The 13,375-nt window shown below is 39.5% G+C and overlaps 1 protein-coding gene across 1 annotated transcript in view; it reads left to right on the top strand.

The window, feature by feature from the left end:
- Nucleotides 1–13,375, top strand: part of MAP2K6 (mitogen-activated protein kinase kinase 6) — a 137,967-nt gene that overhangs the window by 86,025 nt on the left and 38,567 nt on the right. The window contains exon 2 of the mRNA XM_036756240.1: nucleotides 6,947–7,013. Within this exon, the coding sequence (XP_036612135.1) occupies nucleotides 6,947–7,013 (67 nt within the window). The remainder of the gene's footprint in view (nucleotides 1–6,946; nucleotides 7,014–13,375) is intronic.

Raw genomic sequence — 13,375 nt, 5'->3', positions numbered from 1 at the left:
GATACAACATATTTGTACAGAGAGGGCACGTGATACAAGCCTAGTTCCTGAATTTTTCACATTCTGTTTTTAATATGGAATGGAAACGGCTAGAGACAGAACATAGGGAGTGGCACATTTTGATCACTTGGCATCTAATAGATACTGTTTTCTTCTGTGTGTGTGTGCATGTGTGCGTGTATGTGCACGTGCGTGCATGCACATGCATGTATGTCTTTAAATCCAACGCTAAATGCTAGGAATCAGTTGTTGGCAGTCTTCCTGGAGTGAACAGATTGCTTTGAAATCAACTTAGCTGGAAGGTGGGCAGCTTTATTATTTTTCTTTCTTATAAGAAGTGTTTCTTTCAGCTATGGAAAGTACGGAAGAAAACAGTGATGTCAAGAAACACTGGGAGGATGGAAGAGGGTGGGAGTAGATTTCTCACAGATTAGTTTATTGCGAGCATTTAACTTTATAAAGGGGTGTCCAAGTATGTACACTTTTCAGCACGAGCTGGGAGATGTGCCATGAGCTGAGCAGGTAGAATCTGTTCTAACAGATTGATCCCCTGTCTTTCTCAAATCTCTGATCTCTATCTGCTAACATTCTCTACTACCCACAAATATGTCCATATCTCCCTCATCCTGGAAAAAAAAATCACTTGGCCTTACCACCTCCTCTAACTATTATCCTATATCTCTCCTCACTTTGACACAACAACAGCACCACACAAACCTGTCTACTCCCAGTGCATCTACTTCCTATCTTCCTACTCACTTCTCTCCCTCTCTCTCTCTCTCTCTCTCTCTCTCTCTCTCTCTCTGCAGGGGGGAAGGCAGGGCAATTGGGGTTAAGTGACTTGCCCTTGCCCAAGGTCACACAGCTAGTAAGTGTGTCAAGTGTCTGAGACCAGATTTGAACTCAGGTCCTCCTGACTCCAGGGCCAGTACTCTACTCACTGAACCACCTAGCTGCCCCCTTACTCACTTCTCAGACCTTTGCAATCTGACTTCCAGACTCATCGATCAGCTGACATAGTTGATCTCCAAATTTACCAGGTCGCAAATCTGATGGATTTTTCCTCTCTCTATCTCTATGAAGCCTGTGATAGGTTGACCTTCCCTTTCTTCCTGAATAGTCTCTTTCTTCTGTTTGTGTGTGTGTGTGTGATACATTATCCTTGCTTGATTTTTCTGTCCTCCTGACTGCTCCTGCTCAATCTCCGATGCTGGATCCATATCACACACTCTAACTGGGGGTATTGTCCCAGAACTTCTCCTACGTGAAGCCTTTCCTGATGCTTCTTACTAGTGCTACTGGTGCCTTCCCCCTGCTATTATCCTGTGTTTATTTTGCATCTACCTGTATACATGCATGTTGTCTCCTCCGGCTGGATAGTAGACAGCTTGAGAGCAGGGACTCTGAATTTGCATGCCCAGCACTTAGTACAGTGCCTGGAACATAATTGGGATTGAATATATGTTTGTTAATTGAGTGTTCATTACCACCTTCTGAGGCACAGTGTGATCTCTGGAGTGAGAAAAAGAATGGCTTTTGTTGGATTCCCTTCCCTTAGTCCTTTTGCAACTATCAAACCCCATTAAAACTCTTGCTATTTCAGGTTTCTTAAGCTACGGGATAGAACAACCAGCTAATTAGTGAATGATGTGGGGTTGGTTATTTGTGCCATGCTGGCTTTGTTTGCATGTTTTTTTTTCTTTTTAAATAATACTAGGTCAGTCTGTGTTGGTTGCCACAGTGGAGATGTCATAAAATCTTAATTATCAGGAAACTTCAAAGTGTTTTAATAATGACATTCACTTAACACTTTAAAATTTGCATATTGCTCTTTATTATATTTCTCTCTCTATGTATAAAATGTGCAGATTGCTCTTTACATATATTACATCATTTAGTACCTCTGAAGAGTGCTGTGAGTTAGATAGTACAGAAGCATCTCCCCACTTGACAGATAAGGAGCCTGAGGTCAGAGAGGTTACACAGCTATTATGTCATAGCTAAGATTTGAACTTACTCTTCCTGGCTCCCAGATGAGTGCTGTATTATGCTGCACAGCTTTTTGTCTCTCTATAGACTTATTATTATATCCGTTTTCTCCCATCTATTAGCTTGTTTGTCCGTAGTTGTTTGAATATTGTCTCCTCTACTACACTGTTGAGCCCTTTGAGAGGAGAGACTGTGTTTTATGTTTTTATATCCACTGCCTGGCACAGTGCCTGGTATATAGTAGGATCTTAATAAATTTTTATAGACTGATAGGAAGGAAGGTGAAATAGGCAAAGGGGGATGCAGGTACTATAGTTGGGAAGTGAAAAGAAGAGGCCTCTGAGATCCATCATTCTTATCCTTTGGGTAATCCACTGGCATTTTGGTTGTACTTAACTTTCCGTTTGTCTGCCAAATGATTGCCCTTTGGTGAATGTTCCCTTGTGTTGAATTTTTATTTATTTGATGTAGTAAAGGGACTAATTGTTCTGTAAGACAGAGTTTATCAACACATTTGCCCAGTAAATGGCTTTTTCTCTTTACTCAGGAATTTAGATAGCTCACAAATTAAATTGGGGAAAGGGAAAAGACTTTAGTAGACTCCCTCACCAGAGTAACATATCTCTTCTTAAATAGTGTATGACCCATTCCCCTTCCCCCCCAAATTCCACATATACAAAATATACAATGTAGCACTCTTTGTGTTAACAAAGTGCTAGAAATAAAGTGAGTACCCATCTCAGCTGGAGAATGGCTGAAGAAATTTTGATATATGAATGTGACAATATAACAGATTTAAAAATGTTTAATGGGGAAACTGAAAAAAAAAAACAAACCATGGCAAGTTTTAAATAAATAAACAGAATCAAAAGAACAATGTACACAATGACTCTAACAATGGAAATGAAGAGATCATTAAAAGGAAGCCAGACTCTGAGTAATGGAAAACCAAAGATGAGTCCAGAGAATAGCTAATGAAACATTACATTCCCCAGTAGGAGACTATAAGGGCAGAATCTCACATAGATTGTTAGATGTGGTAACTGTATTGGTTATATTTTTTCTTAACTATTTACCTTTTATTTATTGTACTCAGAAATGAGTTTGCTGTTAAAACAAAAGGTATAGAAATAATAACATGTAACTTTCTAAGACTTGGCTTTGAGTCCTTTTCTTTTTTTTTTTTTTGGAGGGGGGAAGGCTGGGCAATTGGGGTCAAGTGACTTGCCCAAGGTCACACAGCTAGTAAGTGTGTCAAGTGTCTGAGGTCAGATTTGAACTCAGGTCCTCCTGACTCCAGGGCTGGTGCTCTACTCACTGTGCTACCTAGCTGCCCCTTTTTGAGTCCTTTTCATAGACAACACCTTTTCTTTAAATGAATGTATGAAAAAGAATTTATTAATGACTTGGTATATTCCAAGCATTCTGGTTAAAAAATACAAAGAGCAAGAGACTACTTGTCCTCAAGGAGCTTATTCTAGTAAGGGAAGCCACCACATAATAGGGGAGTGGTGGCCAGGAAGGGTGTTTGTCACAGGGATTATAAGATTGTAGATTTTGAATTGGAAGGGATCTCAGAGTTTATCTGGTCCGATTTTACATATGAGGAAACTTAGACCCAGAAAGGTTAAGTGATGCCCAAGGTCATATAGATAATAAGTTGGTTAGTCATACACATGTCTGGTCAATCACAACAAATTTCCATGTTGGCCATGTTCTAAATTTTTTTTTTAATTTCATTTTCCATTCTGCGTCTTTTACCTCTCTGTCAGGAGATGAATGGCACATTTCATCATCCTTAGTTCTCTGGAATCTTGATTGGTCATTATGCCGATAAGGGTTTGGACAATAGCATTCCATTACATTTATATGCCCTAAGTTGTTTATCTGTTCCCCAATTTATAGGCAACTCCTCAAATTCCCATTCTTTGCAAACTCAAAAAGAACTATAAATATTTTTATAGATCCTTAGAATTTATTTTGCTTAGGACTAATTCCTCCTTTTGAGCGGTGAAGGTGGCACAGTGGACAGAAGGCTGAGCTGGGAGTCAGGAAGACTCATCTTCATGAGCTCTGAGTTGAAATCTGGTCTCAGATAGTTACTAGCTGCAAGATACTTACTAGCTGGGCAAGTCATTTAACTTTGTTTGCCTTGGTTCCTTCAACTGTTCAATGAGCAGGAGAAGGAAATGACAAACCATTCAAGTGTCTTGCCAAGAAAACCCCAAATGGGGACTGAAAATGACTGAACAACAACAAATCCCTCCTTTTATTTGCCCTCTTTCCTTCCTATTTCACAGTTGAGTGAAATGTTTTCTGTACCCAACTGTGTGTGTGTGTGTGTGTGTGTGTATGTGTGGTATATTCTTCCTTCTTTTGACTTTCCTTCTTACTGTAGCACTTCTGAAGGGAAGGTTTGGGCTGGTCCTGTTGGTATTTTCTTGGGGGTATTGAGTGTTGGGTAAGATCTCAGGGACATATTGGAGACCTGCAAACTTTTAATGAACCCAAAGTGGTCTGATCCAGGGCAACGTCTGATTGTTGCCCCTCTGGTCTGAGCTCTGCAAGTTCTTGACTGATTTGGGTCTGTGTAAGAGTAGATTGTTGGACTCCATCAAAGACGCAGAATCCTAGGCTCCTTTTTTGTCTGGACTTTTCATCCTATTTACTCCTCCACAGGCTGGCCTTGTGCCTGTGGTCTGAGCCACACCACTGCTGCTGCTTTGCTGGCTTCTGAACTTGCTTCTTTCTCTATGCATTGCCCAGGGACTCGCTGTTTGGGAATGCCACTGTCCTTTTCTCACTCCGCCCTGGATCTGCAACCTGGGACTGGGCAGTGGGCGCTAAAGCTTCCATTTCACACCTGTAACTATCATAGTGTCCTGATGCGGGTCTGGGGATGCCACACATGGGTTTGAGACCTCCTCTTGCCCTGGTGTACAGCCTCTCTCTGGGTGCTGGAATGCTCTGTTACAGTGTGCTCCTGGCCCAACTTTGTCTCCAGCGTTCACTCACCTCCTTGTCTGTCTCCCTATGCTGACATGAGCTGGACTAAGGACTCATAATTTTTTTCCTCATCGGCATTTAGTCTGGTGCATTTTTCTAGATCTTTTAGAGGGAATTTGTTTAGAGAAGCTCATTGTATTGCTTTCCTTTACTCTGCCATCTTGGCTTGGCCTTCACACTTTCCAACAAGTTTCCTCTTCTATTGTATGAAGTTGAGGGTGCCAGCAGGAGAATGTCATTTTCTTCTTCCTTAGCTGATCTTTATGCCCTGTGAAATATCAGCTCTCTATGCCACTTGTCACTCAGAAGGTAGAGGTCAAGTGACTCATCTGGGTAGGAGGAAAAACAAGCAAAATATAATGGGGATATGGTGTGTGACTCAGGTGCAGGAAGATGCACGGGAGAAGTAACCTCAGGATCATGGAATTTTGAGCTAGACGTAAGCAGAAAGATCCTCTAATGTTACCTCCTTTTTTATAGACAAAGGAGCTGATAAGCAGAGAACTTTTTGTAGTTGACACAGTGCTAGACTTGGAGTTGGGAAGACCTACTAGGTCCAAATCCCATCTCTGATGCTTACTACCTGTATTTTGTTGTTCAGTTGCATCTGACTCTTTGCGACCTCATTTGGGGTTTTCTTGGCAAAGATACTGGAGTGATTTGCCGTGTCCTTCTCCAGTTTATTTTACAGATAAGGAAACTGAGGCAAACTTGCCCACCGTCACACAGCTACTAAGTATCTGACGCCGCATTTGAACTCAGGTCTTCCTAACTCAAGACTGGGCACTCTAGCTACTGAGTCACCTAGCTGCCCTTAGCTGTATGATACTCTATAAATTACTTAGGCTCTTTGACCCTTCATTTCTTCCTCTGTAAAATGGGGATGATAATGCTAATAATACCTATGTCAGGGGACAGCTAGGTGGCTCAGTGAGTACAGCACTGGTCCTGGAATCAGGAGGACCTGCATTCAAATCCAGCCTCAGACACTTGACACACCTAGTAGCTGTGTGACCTTGGGCAAGTCACTTAACCCCAATTGCCCTGCCCTCCTCCCTCCAAAAAAAATACCTATCTCATAGTACTGTCACGGTGATTAAAAGAGAAAATTTTTATTAAACATTTTGTCAATTTTAAAGTTCTGTATAATTTTCAGTTATTATTATGACTTGCCCAGGTCATACAGGGACATATCCAAAGTTTCCCATAAACATAAAGATCACAGAGGTACCTCTAAGCACCTAGTCTACCATCCTAGTTTTGCAAAGAAGGGAACTGAGGCCCAGATAAGTAAAGTAAAATGCCCAACGTCACATAGATAGTAAGTAGAAGAGCTAGGATTCGAATCTACTTTTTCTTGCGCAGAATCCAGCATTCTACAAAACACTGGAAATCCAGGTTTTTGTTGTTGTCATTTTCTTTCTTAACTTGCCTGCCCTTCCTATCAATAGTAGCTGCAAGAGGAGGGCAAAGCTAACAATTGAATTAGTCTAACATTTATAGTAAGAGCCTGCTGTGTCTGGAACACTGTGCTAGGCACTGGGGGAGGTTTTTAGCCTAGATAAGACATGCTTCCTGCACTCACAGGGAAATACAGTGTAGTTTGGGGAAGGAATAGGAAATATTATAACTAAAATACAAAAGAACACATAATGAGCTATGTACCACATCAGTTCTAAGGGAAAGGGAAAGGTGGTCATCAGCTATAGGTTGCAAGGGGAGGGAGGATCAGGGAAGGCTTCCTGGAAGGGTGATATTTGGTTTGGGCTTTGAAAGACGAGAAGAAATTCAATAGGTGGAATTGAGGAAAGGTGGTGACCCTCTAACTGTGGGGGTTAGCAGGTCAAAGTGGTTTTCATGTAGGTTCTGTCTTGTACTCCCTCTATCTACTTATGTCCTCATTACTCTTATTTTCCTGTCTTAACTTTTTTTCCTGGTTTGTTCTCCATAGGTAGGAAGCGGAACCCTGGGCTGAAGATTCCAAAAGAAGCATTTGAACAACCTCAGACCAGTTCAGCGTAAGTTTTCAGAACATTGTTGTTTTCAGGTTATACGCTCCTAGAGACCACAGGATAATTTGTGCATTTGTGGGCGACCTACTGACACTGGGAAGGGCTGTCCACAGAAAGGTCCATTCTAGAGAGGGTGTGGGGGTGCTCAATTGGTGTAATGGCAAGCAAAGTGGGACTTTTCACTCTTTTGGAATGCTTCTCAGCCCTAAGGCAATCAAGCACCTTTGATTGAGTCTTGCCTTTCTTTTCAATCAAGAGTCTTTGAATCAAGAGTCTTTGATTGAATCAAGAGTCTTTGATGACCTGCTTAAGTTACAAGAAAGCCTAAGTCACATGATCTTGAGTCACATAGTTGTGATGCCCTCTGACCCTGAAGAAGTGTATATATACTCTAAGGTTAGCATTTTGCTTCAGGGGCTCACTCATCAGAGGAGTGTTCAGGTGATTTGGCCTGATGAGACTCTGGGTAGCTGTTAAGGAGCCCCCCGGCTTTAAAAATCCAGATGTTGGTGCTTCTCTCTCTGGTAACTATGTATGTATTGCTATGGACAGACAGAAGACCTGTCTGTTGATTTGTGTTATTTGCTCTGTTTATATAATCTCTGCTTGTAATTTCTGTTTCTGTTTTCTCTGAAGTTCAAGGTGCTGACTTTTTCCCCTGAACTAAGTGAATGATGTATGTATATTTAATTAAAGTGAGATTGTAAGCCCCTTAAAATTGCTTTCCTTAGAAAAGCAGATCAAAGAACCTATGCTAGCGGCCCTCCTGTGTGCTGGTGTTGTTGGTCCTACACCTCCATAGCAGCTGCTACTAACATTGGTGTTACTATTGGTTGTTTTATTATTTCAAATTGATGTGATTCAGTTACTGGGGACCCTTCCTCTGCCAGTGCATATTGAGAAACATTGTGAGTATATATATAGTCATTGCATACTATATTATAGTGCTTAAAGGCTACTGTGACCAAAAGATTCATCATCTGGGGGGCAAAACTGATGATGAGTCTTTCTAAACTTGGCTAGGTTGGTCCTTGGATAATAGGCTTTAGAGTCTATCCCTGTGCCACTAGGGTCTCTCAGAGCTTGCAATAACCTCTGAGAACCCAGGTTCACCTCAATACCATGATGAGGCACTGGAAGAGGAATTTAGAGAGGAGTTTCCTAGAGGCAGCTAGGTGATATCATAGGACCTGGAGTCCAAAAAACCTGAGTTCATATCCTTAGCTTCAGATACTTATTAGATATGTGACCCTTGGAAAATCACTTACTTAATCTATGCCTGCCTCAATTTTCTCAATTGTAAAATTGGTGTAATATTTCCCAAGATTGGGGTGAGGATAAAATACTGACCTTAAAGCACTATGAAAATTATAGAATTCTCTGGTTAAAGGATTAGGCCCTGCCTGAATGTCACTGAATGCAGCCAATAGTTATGGTAGGTTCTCCTCTCCTTCTACATACTGGTCTGCCTACTTTCCTATACTCCTTCATGGAATTATATTCTTCCTCCACTTGCCACCCACTTCCTTGGAGGGTGGGGAAGGGTACTGTGAACCTTTCAGTCAATAAGAGGTTATTAATCCTTCCTTTACATCCTACTCGTGGACATCCCTTAAAGTCCCTTGTTTATATGCCCCAGAATACCAACGTATCTAGATAGAATTCAGTATTCTACAGGGTAAAGAACATTTGGCTAAAAGCCAGGGGAGTTGGGCTCTAGTCCTGGCTTTGTCACTGATTAGCTGAGTGGCCTTGGTTCCCCATTCTGGGTCATGGTTTCCTCATCACTAAAATAATAGAGTTGTTTACATGTCCAACAATAGGGGAATGGTTTAAGAAATTGTGGTACATTAATGCAATGAAATGCTCTAATGCAATTAAGACTGAAGAATACAAAGAAATCTGGAAAGACATTTATGCAAGAATGCAAGGTGAAAAAAGCAGCTGGAAGAATGGATGGCACAGTAACTGCAAATATATGAGGAAAAGTAAATAAGAATGAATGGACAAATAACTTTGATGGGTACTTGGAGTGACTGATACAACATTGTGGGACTTTATTATTGAAATTAATTAGTTTAAAGGTCAGTAGTAACTGAGCAAATTTTGTGGTTTATATTGATATCTAATGTTAAATTTTTAGTGCAACTATACAAAATAAGAAGGTAGAATTATAAGAGTACTAGGGTTTCCTATAGCTCTAGAAGTTTTTTTTTTCTTTTGGAGTATAGGAATGTTAGGGAGGTCCATTGTATATATTCATCAATCAGTTTATTTGGTTTTAAAGTCCTTGAAGTTCAAGTTGAGTTCCTTAGGATCCCTATCCTAACCCTCCACCATTTTGAGCTTTTATCTCCCCTCCTACCTCACCATGTATATTCTGGTCAATTTTGCAAGATGGCAGGTTAATTCTCACATGGCTTTTCTACCTGCTGTCTTAACATCACACGCAGAAACGAATATACCAGCACCTGCTCCTCCCCCTCTTAATTTTGTCCTCTGAATACTGTGTGTTTGGGCACATCCCCTAGAGTCATGAATGTCAACTAGCTTTCACTGACTTGGATTTCCAAGCTATCCCCTAACATGATGTGAATGGGTCCATTCTTTTGCACGATAAATGAATGGATAGATGGGAAGACTTTGGCAGAAGGAGAAGGCAATTGATTAATGACTGAGGAAGATGCAGGATTCTTCACATCTGTGTCTTAGAATAAGGAACTCATTTATTGAACATGAGAATGAATATGTGCTTAATTCAATTCAGCAGTCATTTATTAATTTCTTAACTATGTTCAAGATACTGTGCTAGGTGCTAGGAATACAAAGCCAAAACCAAAATGTTCCTGCCCCCAAGAAGCTTACGTTTTATTGGGAATAGGGTGGAAAAGATATAACATGGACACAGACAAGCATTATATGAGAGAGAAAATGATAGGGGAAAGGAGAGAATAGAGTACTCTTGGAGTATTTGGGAATTTTATGTTTTATACTTTGGAGGCAATTCAAGTCAAATCATCGAGCATATATTAGGTGCCTACTATGTATGGGAAGTCCTATACTACATGCTGGGGATACATAAAAAAGGCAAAAACAGTATCTGTTCTTAAGGCTCTTGTGGTTTAATGGAGAAGACAACATGTAAATAGCCATGTACAAACAAGATATGTATGGATTAAATTGAAGATACTCTTAGAGGGAAGGCACTAGAGTTAAGAGGGATTGATGAAGCCTTCCAGTAAAATGTGGGATTTTAGCTGGGACTTGAAAGGAGCTAGAGAAGCCAGGAGACAGAGGTGAGGAGGGAGAGAATTACAGGAAGCATCTTTATTAGGTATGAGTTTTACCTCAAGAAGATTCAAGTTTTAGGCAGAAAATAAAGAACATCCTTTCCCATTTCTTGTAGCATCAAAGTATCCAAGGAAAACTATTGTGACCAATCCTAGGGAAGGCACTATGACAATACAAACTGCTAGTTTGAAGGCTTTCACTTCCTGCTTTTGGTCAACTTAGTGACTACAAAGATATGAAAACAAATGAGCTGATTAATATTAGAAGTATAGAGGACTTGGTTAGGAGTCAGGTAAGCAAATTTTATTCTCAGTTCCAAATTGTATAACTTCAGGGAAGTTTCATTTATATAAATTCAACAAATATTGGATTGGGCACTTAACTATGTAAGGGTACTACTCTAGGTGTTGGAGGAGATGGAGAGATAAATAAAATGGTCCCAACACTCAAACTTATAGTCTAGTAGGGAGAGATTTTTGGGGGGGGTAGGAAGAAGGGAGAATTTGGACCTGAGTTCCCTATGTGCCAACCCCCTTCATCGATGCAGATCAGCCACTAATCTCTAATTTATAGTCTTATGAAGTTGTTTGAGTCAATGAGAGGTTGCTTACCTTATATATGTTGATATAGGGCTTGAACCCATATCCCCCAAGGGAGACTAGACAAAAAGACACAAATGACTATAACATAAAACTGCAGTTATTTGTGCTCAACTTCTCTCATCTATAAAATATCAGAATATTTTCTTATTAGGTAAAGGTTTTATGATATTAATATAGACACATAAGACTCATTGGATTTTGAAGCTGTAAGGAAGGTTAGAGATTATCTAGTTCAACTTTATTTTATACATGAAACTGAAGCCTAGAGAAACCAAGCCACTTCCCAAGATCACAGTTCTTTAATTCCCAGACAATATTTTCTCTTGCCGGGACTGTGTTGCTGCTATTTGAAAATGCTTTGTGCTTTTAGAAAGAGAAAATCATTATAATGTTTTTTGTTGTTGATAATATGATTAAAAATTTGTCCTTATTCTTAAATATCATTATAGTTAATGCTAATGGCAAACTAAACTTTCAAGGTGAAGAATGGGCAATTGAGTTTTAGAAATGTAGGCAGCACAGCAAAATCTTCTTAAAGAATTCCCCTAAATTTCAAATTATATGTAAATGCCATTGCTAATTCTGTTACAAACCTATGCATGCGTGCATAGCAAGCACACACACATTTTTAAGGTAATTATGGGGGTAGGAAAGATTAGTTTCATTTTCTTTATAAATAGAAATACTAGCCTTGGGTTTTGAGGTTAAAATAAAGTCATTATCTCAGATTCAGTTTTTATTTCCTCCTATTTTCAGATCCCTATTATTTAATAATATTTAATTAAGTTATAATAACTTTCCTTTTTTCCCTTAAAAATAGTCATTAAGGATAAGAACTGATCAAAATGGGGTAAGGAAAATCTGTCATCTTTCAGTGGAATATTGCAGAGTAGTCTATCGGAGTGTAGGTATACTCTCTTTCCTTGGCAGGAACCACAGTGTGTGTATGTGTGTGTGTGTACACATAAACTTCTGATTTGTAATTCCTTCCCAGAAAGAGCAGGAAGATATACCTCTAGAGCCCATCGCAATCTTGAGGCTCAGATTTATCATCGTCTTTTGCCTATTGTTGCTTGTTCTATATTGTTTTTCCCTATTGACAATGCCTTTTTATTTTTTTACAATTTATTATTTTTATTGTGGTTGTTTTCCTTTATAGGGATAGGAACTGGACTTCTGATTTTATTAGTATATTGAACCCATGAATGAAGAAAATCCCTCTATCAATACAAGTTGGAACCATTTTTTACAACTCATAGTCCCAGATTTTTGCATGGGGTACTAAGGAGTTAAGTGACTTTGCCCAGGGTCGCACAACCAGTATGTGTCAGTGGAGGTACTTGATTCTGAGTCTTTCTGGTTTCGAGGCTAGTATTCTATCATATCTCAATACGTGCATACTGATCTATAATTATGCATGTTTTGTTTATATCTGATAGGGAATATCTCTCTATTGATGCAGATCTGCAAAGGTTTTATCACTTAGAAAATTACGAAGTTATTTCAGGCACTGACATGCTCTTTATCCACTATGCCATGATACCTGTCCTCTTATACTTGCTTTTTGTAAATAGTTACAAGGTCTCCAATGAGGTATATGGTACAGTACGAAAAATCATTCTTTTCGACTGATAAGGCCAACATAGGTACCTTTTAGTTAGTGGAAAGGGGCTTGAAGCAAAGGGAGGGAGGTGGTGGTTCATATTTACCTCATTGGAGAAAAATTAAGAAAGTAGCAGTTGTTTTTTAGCCTAGGGGAACTTTTTTGGATAATAGGTACTTAATAAATAGAACACTAGCATTGGAGTCAGAAGACCTGGGTTCAAATTCTGATTGTGCTGCTTTCTGCCTGTCTGACCTTGTCAAATCACTTAAGATCTCCAAGGGTCACTTTTCTCATCTGCAAATTGAGGGGGTTGGACCAGATGATCTCAACTTCCAAATCTTATAATCCTAAATAGCTTTGGATTTGATTTGAGGCAGCCAACTACACAGCTGGAAAAAGCACTGTTCTGGAAATTAGGAAATCAACATTCTATTTCAACTTTTGTCATCTGCCATTTGTATGACCTTGGGAAAGCAACTTAACTCCTGGGCCTCAGTGTCCTCATATTTAAAATGTAGGAGTTAGATTAAATGAAGCCCAATTTTCTTGGTCCAAAGCTTTTTTTAATGACCATCTCTAGGGGGAAGAAAAGTTAAATGATTAAGCATGTTAATGATCTTGGGAAGAGGATCAGGGGCTACCTTTCAGTTTTGATTATTCATTACCACAAGCATGCATGTTATTCTTAGATAATATTAACATAAATGTGTATATCATGAAGAATCTGGAAGTTAGTATTTCATATAATCATGGAATTTCAGAGTTGGAAGGGATGACTTCAGTAGCTCTGTACTCCAATCAATACTTGAAAAAAGAATTTGCACTATGCCACATACCTGGCAAGTGATTATCCAGCTTGAAGATTTCCA

Source organism: Trichosurus vulpecula, chromosome 4 (assembly GCF_011100635.1).
Source record: "Trichosurus vulpecula isolate mTriVul1 chromosome 4, mTriVul1.pri, whole genome shotgun sequence".
Classification (NCBI taxonomy): Eukaryota; Metazoa; Chordata; class Mammalia; order Diprotodontia; family Phalangeridae; genus Trichosurus; species Trichosurus vulpecula.
Note: the sequence above shows the minus strand (reverse complement) of the source record. Positions and strands in the feature narration are given on the sequence as shown.